This window comes from Colletotrichum destructivum, chromosome 11 (assembly GCF_034447905.1).
Source record: "Colletotrichum destructivum chromosome 11, complete sequence".
NCBI classification, from domain to species: Eukaryota; Fungi; Ascomycota; class Sordariomycetes; order Glomerellales; family Glomerellaceae; genus Colletotrichum; species Colletotrichum destructivum.
This window is the reverse complement of record NC_085906.1, coordinates 958,122-973,947: the sequence shown is the minus strand read 5'-3', so window position 1 is coordinate 973,947 and position 15,826 is coordinate 958,122. Positions and strand designations below refer to the sequence as shown.

The following is a 15,826-nucleotide window of genomic DNA, read 5'->3' as shown; positions in this document are numbered from 1 at the left end:
TCCAAGGAAACGACGTTCATGACTCGAGAATGCAACCCTTTATCGTGCTGTGGTCAAAGCTGTGTTGGCTGTGATCCACATTTGCCTGTCGTCATGCGCCCCCAGCTTGATACGGAAGAGCTTCTACTGGACACATGACTCAATGCTTCTGCATCAAGGGAATTCTAGACCCTCGGCCAACCTTCGCGATCCAGGGCTAATAACGCGGAGCTGCGACCCTGTTACATCCGGGTGGGTGGCTGGTAGGCGTGGCCCACAGCGACCCCGAATAGGGCCAGGACAAGCTTGCTTATGACGGTGCATATCGTACCGAGACTGAAACTCCTTTGTGTGTATGAATGTCACCAAGCCAAAACCTGCTTTCACTTACGAACGAGACTGCGGATGCCAAGATCAAGAATGTGATGGTGTGGGCGTCAGAATCTTCCGTGTTTTAGTCTGCGTGATGTATATCATAGCAGATTGATGTTTCGACCTTCAAAGGCCTTTTACGCCTGGAGATGGCGTCTAAGGTATCGATTCGGAAGGGTTTGGAATCGGCCATTTCGACACTATGGGCTATTCAGTGGTTTTTGGATGAGGATTCCTTGAGCTACCCAAAAGCCGATCAAGCCCTCATCTTATATCTTCAGCGTTAACCATTGAGGTTATTCCCAACTCTCTGCAAGTCATGGCTCTCATGAACTCTAAACTTTGTGGTATTTATCAGGGTGTTACAGCAGACAGTAATTGCTGCTTAAGTTTTGTGAACAAAAGGTTGATTTCGCCGATGACTCAGCCTGTTAGTTGGCAAGGTCAAGCACTTCGGCTCAGTGTCTCAGTCATCAAGGCAATTGGAGTCGCATTAACGATGTTACGGTGTGTGCGGCCAAACTATCCTTGGGGTTGCTAAGCCGCGGCAAAGCATTTGCTTGGGGGTACGGCCACAATCGACACTTTCGTATTTGGAAACATTGATGACTGGCTGAAAGTGGACTTTGGGGCGCCAAGAGACTCACGGTTGGGAGCAGAAGTAGCCTCGTGTCAAGCAGCTCTGGCTGGCAAACAGGCCTACTATGTAACATGACTGGCCATGGCTCGAGCTGCGAATAGTGGTAGGTGCACCGATCACAACGCGAGTCATTAACTCCACCGCCCCCTTCCTGCGCATCCCCACATCCTACGCACCAATATCACCACTATCACCACTACTAACATCAATTATTCCTTAACCCTACCACCCTCCCAAATACAGCTTTCTGCTTCACTAGATAATTCTGATGCCCTGGATTAATCTGGAGCCACTTCGCCGTTTTGCGACCGTCGGATGCACTTTATATCAGCGAACATGCTATTAGGCGACATTGGAACTTATTGATGTAGTTTCTGGCTCAGAAAGGTGCTGAGTAAGGGGTTCTGACGGTTAGTCAGGGTGGCCAGCGGAATATGCATATATGAGTGAGCAGAAAAGAGTGTCTTATTCGTACTAAAGAGTGGATGGGATCACCACAGGCTTGTGGGCCTAATGCTATCCTAATAACTGTTCCAGAGCTAGGGCCAGGTGGAAATGACAGGCTGGCCTGTTTAAGTACAGTCAGACCATCCTGGATGGGTTATGTCCATGACTCGCATAGAAGCATGCATGGATTCTGTCATGTCGCTTCTCTACCGTCTGGATGCTGCGGTGCTGACTCACCTCCGCGATCCATGTTTGGCCCTGCCCACATTGTCACGTGGTTTGGACACTTGGGGCACCCCTTATTACAAGTCATAGACGACCCCGTCGCCATCCCAGCCAGCGCCACTCGTGGCTTCGGCGGTCTGGAAGGGATGTTCAGGTTCGTCAGTCTCGCTGCGCTCGATGTGTGGCGCATTGCCAATGCTTGGGCCTGGTGCATCTCATCCACCACGGTTTTAATCCATTTCACTGAACTTAATCCATCTCACATCAAATCATCACCGTGTCCACCAACCTACATCTGCACCAATTGTCACTAATCCATTAAGTCACATCAATTCAAGTCAAGTCTCAAGTCAAGTCAACAAGTCCGTTTAACTCAGTCTATTTAACTCACTACCATCCAAATCTAACTCATCATCATTTCGCATCGGCTACTGCTACTGGCCTCCGCGTCACATAACCCCAACACTCTCGTGCCGACCTCTCAAGTTGGTGCTCCACGTCATCTGTTAACAACTCCGTCTTGCATATACAAGACCTCACCATCGGCTTCTCGCCTAGCACTCCGACCAGAGTACCTCCTACTCCGCCCACAGGGGCTCCACAACAAGAACTGCACGCCCCTTCAAACAGCGCGTCTCCTGAAGCAAGATTCCACAGCTCAAAACTGACTCTAACACTAACACGAACAGCTTCACAGGCCTTACAGTTGCTGTCCCAGCGAGCCACACAACAGCTGATGTCAACCTCGGCACACGGACCAGCAGAGCAACCACACGACGTAACCCCTTCGGAGAACCCCAAAAAACTCAACGGCAACACCAAGCCCTTGGTATGAACGCGATCACGCACGAGCTGCCCAACACTCCCGTGCAGAAACAACACCGGCTCCGTACAGACTCCTGTACCAATATGCCCGCGACCATTCACTGAATACAACTTCACCTCCGTTTCGTACCTCACCGCCTCTCGGCTGTTCAACTTGTCCTTCCAATACCTGTCTGTTCCCAGAACAAACAACACTAGGTCCCGCAGTCTCCTGCTAGAATGGGCCACCTTCACTACAGTGCCATCCGCCACTGAGATGCATCTCACGATGCCTTCAAGCACCTCCTCCGGTAGTGCTACCAAAGAACAAACCTGCTGCGTTCTTGCTTGGTTGCAGTCTCCTGCCATCGCCGCCTGCGACTATTTCACTTGGAAGTGCCAGCCTCTCGTCTGGTTCTTGAGCACTCCTCTTGTCGTTTATTGCTCCCGCCGTCAGTCGTTGTTGACCAGTGCCATGCGTTTACATCATGACCACCGCCTCCGGTTGCATATGTGTGAAAGAATAAGACCCCCGAGTTTTGTTGCTGCTCTCCGTTGGGGACCCTCGCCCCTTTTAACCGTTCTCACCCTGCTTCGCTCGGTCTTCCTCTTGGTTGGCCATTGGGTCTTTCGCCCCACCCACACTTCCACCCCTGTCAGTGCGGTACACAAGCATGACCTAATCATACCATTGCGCTCCATTCGTCCTGCCAGTCGTCCTAGCCTGCATCACTCGTGGCTTTGGCAGTCCGGAAGGGGTGTCTGGTGCCACTGCTTGGGGTTCAACTCGCCGCGTTCGTTAGGTTTTCTGATGCACTACGTTTCCCATCATGTTTTCGCTGGGGATCTAGCGACACCGACACTGTTTGAGGTTATCATCACTCCTGTTGTAGGTTACAGTTACCATCACACTTCAGTTTAAGTACAACTACCGTCACATCTCCACCTGAGTTTAGTCACACCATCACATTGTCAATCACGTATCTCTGTAGTCACGCATGTTTGAGGGCTTTTAGCATTCCATTTACATCTGTTTGCACCTAGTCTCGTTCCATAGTCAATCCGCTCTGTAGTCACGTTAACATTTTCGACCACACCGTGTCCAATATTCCCCCCATCACTTGCATGTGAGGTGGGCCCTTCTTTCCAGTTTTGGTCTATTTTTTCGAACTTGCGCTCGCAAGCTGTTACGCTAAAGACGCAGCGCTATGGCGCCCTTACTCGGCAACCGGGTTGAAACGTTGACAGCGTGCTGCAACCTCTTGGCATTGACGCAGATGAGTTTAAACAGGGCAACAACGACGTAGAGAACGTCGGCCGTATTGATTATGGAACTCCCTATTGCGTCATACACATCAATACCTCGTTATCAAAGAACTACTACGCTGCTCCTAGCACTTGCTACTTCTCCCCGCTGTCTGTTCAAAGTCACCAGACTGTTAGTACAACGAGTTTGGCCAAGATTCAATCAACCAAGCCAGAAAAAGCGCCAACCCAAGTTTAAGCCATCGGGCAGCTTACAAGCCCGGCAAGACACACAGAGAAGTTTGATATAGGGCCGCCGATCTTACCGTCGAGTTAACAGCTACAAATAGGCCGGAAAAGTACTGCAACGGCTGCTCTACGTCTCTCTGAAAAATAGTGCTGTGCGCAGAGACATCGGACTGCAAACCTTGCAATGGTTTCCGGCGTGGGCAGAGGAGTTTTGTAATGATCGAGGCAATCACAACTTCTGTCTAGGGGCACCAACTGTGGAATGGAACAATTACGCTTGTGATAGAAGTACAACACGCGGATTGTGTATGTTCTTTGTTGAATGGGCCGAGCCGTGCAGCACATGACAGGTCCAAAATGCAGTCCAGCCAATCATATACGATAAAAACATAACCTGTTCGTCGGTGATATCTGGAAAGCTATTGAAATATGAGGAGAAGAAGTCGAACGGTGGTTACATAGACGTCGATTGTCTCAGATACCCAGACCTAAGGGTTGTGTTTTGGATGGTGGCGCGTCTGGTTACGTTTTGTCTGAAGTTATGATTCTCGTGATCGTAACCAATTCAGCGCCGTGTCCAAATGGATTGTTCCTAGAGAAGAGCAGAGTTATATAAGAAGGCTTGTGGCTTAGTAGAGACGGCCTTCTGCCATTACTGATGCGTATCTGTACGAAGCCTTGAACGCAAAATGACCCATAATATTCCCAACACCGACTACGGCCATCAAGATGTGCCAGACCATCAGAGTCATCGACTTTACGCCACTCTGAGCGCTGTCAGAGACAAATGAATGTGCTCCGGGAGAGGCTGGAGTCGGTTGAAAAACAGCGGAAATGCCAAGAAGTATTGATATCCCTACAGAAGCAGTACGTTGAAGTCTTGGAGAAGAGTTTGGAACCTATGACGCCGATGAACCTGGCCGAGACAGAGATGAGTGGAAGCTATGACACTATGTATACCGTCAAGTGTAGCCAAGGTCTCTTTCAGTGCACTCCTACGCCTACAGTATTGATTCAAAAACAAATACATCCCGTCAGAGGATGTTGCATTGGGGCATTTAAGCACGTGTAGATGCGACTGAACTGTTTTGGCCTCTCCAAAAAGAGGCAAAGAGAGGCAGAATCAGGGGTATCAGTAGTTTTTGCCCCGTAGCGCGGTGGTAACCGGTCCGATCATGATTTGATGTACTGCCTGCTAAAGCCTCCGAGCTCACAGCCGTTCCATGACACCAACGACTGCCATAGAATCACCTGGGGATACCAGTTTTCCTCTGCCCGACTGTCGAAGAAAGTTAAACAGGGCTTGTGCAGTCGTGACGGCGCTCACTCGCGATGTTTTTCGTATCCTCTTCGTCCTCGTTTTAGATCTTCTTGCTCTCTTCATTGTCTCTCCGCCCAATATCGACCGTATCTTTGGGCATCCTTCCTGGGATGAGAAGGCCTCATGAGTAATGCCTGCTGCGTGGAAGAGCTTGAAGCGCCGACGGCCGCTTACTAATCGTACTGAGTCTCGCGCCTTGTGTGTTTCTCAAATCGCGCCTGACCAATGAATTGTTCCTGCTTGCATAGAGACAATGAGTCAAAGGTCAACAGGTTACAATCTGGCTCCCCGGGATAGTCAGGCTCCTTCCTACACTAGACGGCGTGAGCTCTAGTTGTCTTGGGACGGGAGATCTGGTTCTTCCAACACACGCAGAGGCGACTCGTAATAGTAAATGGAGCTTGAAGGCTGTTGGACGCCGTGGGAATCGAAGAGGGGGAGAGCACGAGGGGGGCAAGACTAAGCAGAGGAGTTACTGTGAGGCCTCAGCTTCGCCAAACTGCCAGCCAAACGTCAACATATCCCAGTGATTCTGTGGTCGAGCTTGTTGAAACATCTTCGGACGTCTGCTCATGCGCGGGATCAGGTCCCCATCATTACCAATGTGGTTCTGCATCTTGTGTGCTATCCCGTGGAAGATCAAAGCGCAAACCAAACGTGCATCGAGTTCGCCACCTCCGCTGCAAAGGTTAACTCCTGGGGTATGGAAGTCATTGTCTGTGACTTTGTCCAATCTCACGAAACAAACAGCCGAGACTCGTCCGCGAAGGGAGGCAAACTGTAAATCTGTGCGGTGTGGTCCAAAACAACATCAGCCATTGGGCTGTGAGTTATGACAAACAGTCATCATGTATATCTTATCATAACCATCCTAAACGGTTATGAAACCATGAGTTACGTTAATGTCAAGTCCGCCTAACCTTGAAGCGCTACTGCTGCCTCACTTGATGGATCAAGCAACTGTTGAGTCTGGGATCTTGACTTCTGCCTAAGGACGCCTTGTATGTTGGGTCCAATCAAGCCGAGACCATAGGCAAGGTGATTTGCAGTCGTTTCATTCCCAGAACTGCAGGGCTACTCCTAGCTTCTTCCGCAGTAGCCCATGGCGGAACTCCGTTTCCTGTTCAAATTGAATGAGTGCGTATCGAACTCGACGCCAGGCGGAACTGCAAGGTACGGATGGAATGAGTTGCACATCATCTGCTCCTGGGCCGTACACGAGCCATGAACCCGGTAACCGACCTTGGAGACTTCAGCCGGTTGTTGGGAGAAGACTCTGGCCCCAAACCAACATCGTGGTCCTCTTGACCGGCAACAAGGGGCCTGCGGTGGCCGGGAAGAATCCGTCCTCAAATGAGTGGTCGCGGCATCTCTCGGTTGATTTAGTTGCAGGCTGCTCGCCATGGAAGCAAGGTCGACCATGGTCGGCAGTGTTCTGGGCTTCCTCGGCGATGGACCCGCCTCCCACGTCGATCATCCGATCGAGTCCTTTTGGTTGGACGACGGGGTACCTTTCGCATGCGGCGCGAGCACCAGGTTGTTTTTTCAAACTTTCCAGGCGTTTGCGTGCCGGTGGGTGTCATCGAATACCGGTCAGTTATTGGTGGTCGTTTTTTGGTGGCGGCACCGAGCCGAATAAGGTAACAAACGTGGTTGAAGTGGCGGCTGCCAACCATTCCAGCCGGCGCAGCTGGTATACGCATCGTCTCGATCTCTTGAACAGACAACCTTTTCAAAATAGTCTTGTTTGCTTTGAATCTTTTGAGGTAGGTGTCGCTTTACCCATCCGTCGATCATAACAAGGATTGTCGGCCTCGAAGGCCGGTGTGGAACTGGTGTATCAATGCGGAGTTTTTTTTTTTTCTTTTGCATATCCTACGGACGTAGGTTACTTGGTGCCGACAATCGTCAGAGCACGAGGTGGGTATCATCTAGGCTGCTGTAAAAGCCCCGCACCCCCCCCCCCCCTCCTCTGTTGTTTGCTAAAGACATGGTTTTGGCGGAGGACGCGCACAGGGTAAATTTGGATGCGTTTGCCGTTGGCGTCGTTCCAGGGAGGACAAGTGTGAGTGCTCGAATGACAAATCAATGTGTACGGCCGACCGGTCCTGGGCACACACACTTCTACCGGGTTGGCGGCTAATCTCAGATCCTTACCAAGCCCGTCTTTCCTCTTTCCAGGAAGCCGAAAAGGGAAACAGCACACATTTCACATCAGGGATTGATGATGGGATGGAGCTTGATGTTATGATGCCCTTGCATGAAGCTTTGGCCAGGTCTGTCCACGTCTGCGTGGGGTGACAGCTTCATAACACAGAGAATGCCAACAAGGCCAGCCCATTCATTTCCGTCGTGGCGAAGGCCGGCTCAGTTGCCGCGGCCCCAAACCGAGATTTCTGATAGCAAGAGCTTTGCATTGGTGGTTAGGTGAAGTCTAGCACTGTTGGCTCGGCCAAGCATGAGCTTGAGTGCACCTAAAACAACAAACACACTAAAGCAGAAAGTCGAGTCACAGGAGCGGCAACGACTCGGCCAGAACATCAAATGAGGCGACAAACATAGGCGCTTTGCGCACAAAGAAAATGAGTAGGACACAGGCACGCGCAGCAAAACCAGATGCCAATGGGTTGCCAATGCATTATGTATGGATGCATGAGTATGCAAGCGCTTTCCCTTGCGTTATTTAGCATCTTTTGCGGTTGACACATGTTTGCGTCCCTTGAGGCTTCTGGAGGTTCTATCAAGTAGACCCACTATCCTAAGCAACGCCATACAATCACTCAGCGGCGCCAGGCCGTCGTTCCCGGGCTGACCAAGAAAGTCGAGCACCGTTCGCCCAGCCTCGATCGCGTCCTCGTATGACAATTGTTGCACACCTCTATCTCTCTTCTTGCCCGCCGGTTCATCGTCTTCTGCTCCGGATAATCGAGCCGTCCGGCGTTTTCCCCTCGTGGCTGGGCGTCCCATCTTCGTAGTTGGGATTCTCTTATTGAAGAGTTGTCGTATCTCCGGATGCTTCTTTTTGAGGCGACATACTTTCATGCTTAACGTATTGTACTTTGGTGGGGTTAAGTTGGGGAATTCCTTCTTGTAACTCTCTGTGATGGCTTTCCATGTCTCATTCCTCAGACGGGCCTCCAGAATGAATCGTTCGTCTTTTTTAAAGTAAGAATACTTGGAAGGAGTGAACTCCATCGTCGACTCTTCGGGATTGTCGGGTTCAACATGGCGAGGTGTCTCCGGCTGGTTTGAGGATCGCAGGCTTTTTGAGCTGAAGACAGCCGATGGCGGTGGGTGGTGTTCGGAAAGGGCTGGCTGGTGGTCGTCGCCGTAGTTGAAGGGGGCCAAATAACATGGTAGAGCTTCAGGATTCCATAGCTGCGTGGCATTGACTGTCCATGGAGACCATTCGATTGGCGATAGATCCTGCTGAATTTGGAACTGTGCTTGCTGGGCCATTTGCGCATTTCTCGACAGTGTGAAAAGGCTGCTGAACCTGGGCAGTCGACTGGCCACTCGGCACTCGGGCCCCGGTGGAAGATATAGACACACGTTCGGGCTCATTGTAAGCAGGCTGCCGCCACAAGGAGTACCTGGGGGTAGAAAGTGTTATACAAGGTATCATCACGGCCCACACAGTCAGGAGTCAGTGACGAGGATGAAGGACGAAGGACTTGGGGCGGCAAGCTGTTTGGTGTTCGGCCGTACTTGCAATGTCATCAACTATACCACTGAGAGTTGACTGCAGGGATATGTAGGCTTCGATCCAAGGATGATGATGGTGGTGATGTTGCATTTAACGTCCAGAATAACAACGGACGTGCCAGGCAACGCCAACATGGTCTATGCTAATCTCAGCTATATTACAGACCATCGTCGTCACCAAGCGTTTCTAGTCTACGAGTCGGACAGGTGTTGAAGAAGGCATTGATCGGCTCCATTTCGATCCAAGGATGCTTTCCAGTGGGGGAGACGATGTTTCTCTCGTTGATGCTGTTGGCGTCAGTAATCATCTGACCTCCGCGACCTGCAATCGCTCCGTACCACACCAAGTGGGAAGACTGACAAGGCCGGTGCACTGCCGCGACCTCGAAAGCGACAGTCGAGAAGGGGTCTGTGACAAGGATCATTCCTCAAACCAAGCCCAACACCCCACAACAAACCCTCTCGCCTGCCCCCACAGAGAGCCCAATTGCGATTGAGAACCTACGTAAAGTTGGTGTCTCTGTGGCCTTATGGAGAACCGGAGGGCGTCATGCATCTTTCACGTCCCGAAACGAAGGCTCTCAGTCGCTGGTTTGTGAGATAGACCCATAGCACGAGGACTGCTTTGCAGGGCAACTTATAGACACTTGGTGGCTGCTCTTGCTGTGCGCAATGACTTTCCCGGCCGTGCCGGCATATTTTCCGGGGGCTGCACTGCCCTCAGGGCTCCCCTCCTGCGTCGATTGGGCTCCTCAACGAAGCCTTCCATTGGACATTGGACGGATGATCGTCTTTCTCGATATGGATGGAGTGTTTGCTCCCTCGGGGCCCTGATCTGTGACTGGGCTTGGGATCCTTCTTTTGTTGTTGCAGCGAACAATCAACCAATCGCACTACCAACTCGAGTTAAAGGGTGTCATTATCTCGGCGAGTTCTCCGTAGCTACGTTGTTGCCTACACAAGCAATTCATGGCGACCGAGTGACGTCCAATTCTAGTACCGATCCTGTCGTACGATGGAGCAGCTTGCATACACAAACAACTCGCTGCACTGCCGATTGTAATTTGATGCCGATCATTGATAGTCCGTTGCAGACGAGCTGAATGGGATGTCAGTCTGTCGGATCTTTCCAAAGGTGTGGTAGAACCTCGTGTTTAGGTGAAACCTGAAAGCTCCTTGTCGCCGAGATCTCGCTGCGCAGGCTCGACCCGCTTGGCAGTCCCGCTGTTACGGCCGTTAAGCAGCTAGCTTCCCTCGTGGCGGTTCGTTCGCGCCACGGGCTGCAAATTCGTCGTCGTCGGGCCCGAAGGCCCGAGGCTTGTGTGTTTACCGCATCGCCGAGCATGACCATGGAGGCCGAGCTTTCAACAACAGCCTATTGTGAGAGCACTGGCGTCCTGCACTTTGCGACGCACGCGTGTGATGTCCGGCTTGCGCTGCTGACATCGGGTGCACTTGCAGCGTGGCAGGGACTCAATAGCTCTCCCAAGAGCGATTCAAAAGCATTGTTTGATCATGTACTACATTTCCAGGTTGGTCCGACCGTCAAGTCAGGTGGTACCGGCGGCGATCTTTCAGTCGCCGACCATTCATCACGGCCCCGGGCGTCGTCGGGTTTTGTCCGTCTCCTCAGACAGCGACCCGCACTCACTCCATGCTTCTCCACAGCCGCTGCATACGCCGGGAACCTGGAAAATTAAAAGGTTCGTCCCGACAGTGTGGTAACTAGCGTCGAACCATAGCGTGCAAGCGGGCTTTGCGTCGCAAGGCGGGGGTGGACTGCTACCCAGGACAGTAGGTCACATCAGATGGGGTGACAGGTTGACCAGTCGGTCAGCAATACCACGGACGCTGCTTCTATCCCTGTCAGGACTTTTATGCCCCGGCACATTCAGATATGAGCGGGCCTTTAATCAACACTGCGGATCACGCGCACGCGATGGAATACAACATAACAAGGCTGAGTTAACCAGTCAATAACCAGTTGATAACCAATGAGGCGGAGAGCCAATGGTGTCAACGGTTGGGAACGACCGCAACACCCAACCCCTCTTCAGCCGCTGACCAACCACAGCCTGCCGCAGTTCCACACACTCTGTTTGATACATAGTAATGAGAGCATCCCCGCGCGACCGGCGGACCTCAAGCCCCCCGACTTATTTGCATGCTCGTTTTAATCCAGTCGGCGCGTGCCACCCACTCAAACCGCCCATTGATTAGTTCATCGGTGCAGAACGCCGTCGCGCCATTGACACCCATTGGCATCGTTGGCGCCCCAAATCAGCGTTCGCAACAACTCTGTTTCAACAGTTGCCGACACACTGCTCTTCTCAACGGCTGCCGTAAGTCTTCCCTGGGCCTGGGCCGTCCTTCGACATAGACCTAACGCTATGTAGAGATACTGGAGGTACCATCATGACCATAGTCGCCACGCCCACAGTTTTCGCAGTCACTTCTTTTGTTGCGCCGATTGCAGATATGAGGTGTATGTGTTCTGACAACTGTCCAAACGACCAAACCGACAACTGCAACGGGGCTAGATCGAATGTCGACGATAGGAAGCATACTGCCTATGTCAACGAGTCTACAGGACGTGACCAGACTATAGAGATAGAGGACGACCCCAAGGATGGCCGACCCGTGATCGAATCCATTATCGGACATCGCAAGCATCAACAAGATGAGACACTGATTCAGATGCAAATTCAATGGACGCACGGCGAGGTGACTTGGGAGCTCGAGAGCAAAGTTCAATTGGCCGCAGCAGAGGATCTTTTCAAGTACTGGAGCAGTTTGGAGGGTTGTCGGTCCGGTGCCATGACCAACAAGGACCTTTGGCACGTATTGGAGATCGAGGGGCACAAGAAAGATGGCAGAGGCTTCAAGCTGAAGGTTTCCTGGGTGGGATCGACAGCTCGATCTTGGGAGCCGGAGACAGCCATAAGGGAGGCTGATCCTCAGCTCGTCGACGACTATTGGAATTCCAAAAGGCGGCATCAAGTGAATCTTAAGACTGTTACTGTGTCCGCGAAGAAGGTCACTCGGTATGACCCTCAGCCGGTCAGAGGAAGAAGGTCTCTACGCGGTCCGAGATTGCGGAGGGGAACCAAGCCGGCAAGGCAGTCACTGCGATTATTGAATAAGCTAGGGAGGCCCTCTGGAAGACCACGTCTTTCGTACCATTAATGGTTTACTATCTATCTTTCGCGCCTCGACTTCGTTCTGTGGCGTAGAGCGACTGTGTTCAATATCAGTCTGGAGACACCAGGCAACGCCTGGCTCCTTATTGTGCCTGGGGAAGCCTATATTTGATGTCCTCACTTGGCTTGTGCTGAAGCATTGGAATTGAGCCTCCTCTCAATTGCCAAATCCCCATAGCCATGGGTAGGTCTCTTTTCGCCGTCCTTCATAATTTTGGACCCTTCTGTCGGCGGCTGTGCCCCCATACTAGGCTGAGCCAGGCAGGTTTGGCTGGATAGCTTTAGGGCCATGTTATCGACGTATTTTCCGTTTTAAGTCCGCTCATGATCGGCACGGCCAGGGCGACGGTCCGGGTTCGGTGCACAGCAAAACAAAACCTCGAGAGCTAAGAAACATGGAACAAACCCCCCAAAAACCCCGAAGGCCTACCATCGGATTGGCTATTGAAGTTTGGTTCGCATGTTGAATGTCATTCTGACATAGAGATTCGATGGCTGAGTGGCATCCAGGGCTATAGCCAGACTGGGAAGGACGATGTTGAATCAGTAGTTTTCCACCAAGATAGGGTTATCCGCACTAGTGCACTCTTGCGAGTGCTCATTTTTAATCAAAACGAACCAAGACATTTATCAACGCCCAAAGAAAATGGAAATTCAAGGACTTGAATGCTTACGTCTGCTTTTGTGTTCGGTTGCAGTGCCTCACAACCCCTTCACTTCCATTTCGCCGCTGCTTTCACTTGATACGAATCTCAATGACCAATTAGCCATTCTTGTGCAAGGTGGGTTTATGTTTACAATTTATTGTATTAAATTATAGGCTCTTCACAGAATTAACTCGTGCCCCGCATCGGCCAGCACGTATCATGACGAAGCATAAGCCCACTTTTTGGGTAAGTCAACATACCCACTTTTGGAACACCCCATCATTTGGAACACCTAAAAATGCCTCAACCCCACCACCAGCCTCCTACTTCCTCCAACTTCGAACTATCACAACAATTTCATACCTTATGCAAATAACCTCATTTTTTCAGAGGACCTTTATTCCTGCCTTATGGCCCAGTATACTGAGTATGAAGTCAATCAGGCAATCCAGGCTGTTTCAGACGGCCAAAGCCTAAGGAAGGCAGCCCGCGAATATGGCATCCCAATTACCACCCTCCACAACCGTCTCACAGGCACCCAGGCAAGGGCAGCAGCATTTTCAGACCTTCAGAGGCTTTCCCCTGACCAGGAGGCTAAGTTGGCTGAATGGGTGCGAATCCAGCATGCCCTTGGTGTTGCCCCAACCCATCAACAAGTGAGGGCATTCGCAGAATGAATCCTCTGTGCTATGGGGGACAAGGAGCCTATAGGAAAGGGCTGGATCCATGCCTTTCTAAAGAGAAATCCATCTATCAAGGTCCAGAGAAGTCGCCTTATTGACTCTAGACGTGTTAATGGAGCATCTACTGAGGTTATCAGGGACTGGTTCAAACTCCTCGCCATACCAGAGGTCAAGGGCATCAAACCATCCAATAGATACAACATGGATGAGACTGGTATCCTTGAGGGCCAGGGATCTAATGGGCTGGTGTTAGGCATGTCTGAGACGAAGTCTGTACGCAAGAAACAGCCTGGATCAAGGGCATGGGTATCCATCATCGAATGCATCTCTGCCCTGGGCCATGCCCTTGATCCCCTTATTATACATAAGGGCAAGACAGTCCAGCAGCAGTGGTTTCCTCTAGACCTTGGCCCTTATGAAGGATGGCAGTTCACTGCAACAGAGAATGGATGGACTACAGACGACACTGCAGTTGAATGGCTGCAGAAGGTCTTCATCCCTCAGACTATCCCTCAGACTGCCTCCCAGGGCAAGGAGGGCCAGGAGGGCAAGGAGGAGGCCAGACTGCTGGTTGTTGATGGCCATGGGAGTCACACAACGACGGACTTTATGTGGCTCTGCTATATTAATAAAATCCTTCTATTGTTCCTACCACCACATACCTCCCATGTGCTCCAGCCACTTGACCAGTCAGTCTTCAGCCCTGTGAAGGCAGCCTATAGGAAGGAGCTTGGATACCTTAGTCAGTGGAATAACTCTACTATTGTAGGCAAGAGGAACTTTATAGGCTGTTATCAGAAGGCTCGTACTGCAGGTATGACGATGCAGAACATCAGAAGTGGTTGGAAATGGACAGGGTTATGGCCTGTCTCTATGGCGAAGCCTCTGATGAGCTCCCTCCTACTCCCAACAACACCAGAGCCATCAGCATCATCAGATCAGGTCAGCAAAGGGCAGTCTAAGGGCAAAGAAGGTGAAGGGTGGGCATCTGCGTCGTCTGCAGTGGCATGGTCAACGCCAAGGAAGATGAAGGATCTGGCTGGCCAACCGAAGCTATTCACAGAGCTGGATAATGATGCCTCTACTCAACGCCTTCTTTTTATGAAGGTGAAAAAAGGCTTCAGCGAGCAGGCCTATGAGCTGGCTACTGCCCAGCATAAGCTGGAGCTCCTGCAGGCCCAAGTCACCAATACTGCAGCAAGGAAAAGAAGGACAGTCCAGATCGACCCAAACACCAAGTTTGCCAATATCAAGGACATCCAGAAGGCTCAGATTAAGGCTGGCGAAAAAGAGGATATCACAGATGAATCCAGCGACTCTAATACCCCTAGTGAAGCTGAAAGCTGTATTGTGGTGGCATCTAGGCCTAGTCAATAATTAATTGAAGATGGTGGTGATGTTGGGGATAGCTTCATTCTGGGTGTTCCAAATGAGGGGGTGTTCCAAAAGTGGGTATGTTGACTTAGCTCTGTTGGTCCTCCAGCGATGCCAAGACTTCTCCAAGCCTAAGTCTCCTTTTCCAACCTCGGGTCCCTCCCCCAATTGTGCTCAGCATAGCCAAGTCTACCATCCAAGATGTCGACGGCGATTCAATTCAAGCGCTCTGTGTTGGCACGCTTTACGCCATCGTCTGTGCGGCTGTGATTCCCCTGGAAGAAATCTTCAAGCGCCGTATTGGGCAACACAACATCTGATGTCTTGCATAGGGCTTTCCATCCTCATCGCAGCTCTCCACTGCCTTTAACAGCATTGCGTTGAGTGATCGCTGGTCGTGTGCTTCAAGACGTCAGTGTTGGCGGGAAATTGATGTCTCCTAATTTTCACCTATATCGATCCTTTGCAAGTTCGTTTGTAGCTCCACGATTTGCCTCGTCTCACCTCAGTGTGCTGTGCTTGGCATTTTCACTGTGGCGTTGCCGAGGAGCTAGCCCCTATGAACTTCTTTATCGGCCTGGTCTTCACGGAGGTTGGAGTTTCATTCCTCGTTGGTGCTTTCTATGGAGAGAAGGGAATCTGTTCTCTCACCAAAACACACAGACCTTTGTGCCCATGGTTGTCGGCACTGGCGGGCAGCATGTCTATCACGACACGACTGGATACGAGATCCGAGTCATTACGGACTTTTTCCTGGACATTTCCACTCGTAGCGGCCAAGTTTTATGGCATGTTGTCAAAAGTTGTCACAAGTCTAAGTCGTGACATGGTCTTCGCAACAAAGACAGAGTCGTGCTGTACGAGTGAAGCCAGTGTTGAATTAACGTGAGGCTAACGCATACGGCCTACCACATAGGCAGATTATAGACTTGCCT

At 51.2% G+C, this 15,826-nt stretch overlaps 2 protein-coding genes across 2 annotated transcripts; one reads left to right on the top strand and one right to left on the bottom strand.

Moving 5' to 3' along the window:
• Positions 1–7,649: 7,649 nt before the first annotated feature.
• Positions 7,650–8,741, bottom strand: CDEST_15389 (uncharacterized protein; the record flags this gene model as incomplete). The annotated part of the gene is made up of 2 exons (XM_062931545.1): positions 7,650–7,678; positions 8,057–8,741. Coding segments are annotated over 2 exons (687 nt in total). The 3' UTR covers positions 7,650–7,676.
• Positions 8,742–11,150: 2,409 nt separating this feature from the next.
• Positions 11,151–12,173, top strand: CDEST_15388 (Putative Chromo-like domain superfamily protein; the record flags this gene model as incomplete). Its single annotated transcript, XM_062931544.1, has 2 exons — positions 11,151–11,329; positions 11,386–12,173. Exons 1-2 carry the CDS (start codon positions 11,152–11,154, stop codon positions 12,171–12,173), a joined length of 966 nt encoding a protein of 321 aa, XP_062787595.1. The 5' UTR covers position 11,151.
• Positions 12,174–15,826: the final 3,653 nt, after the last annotated feature.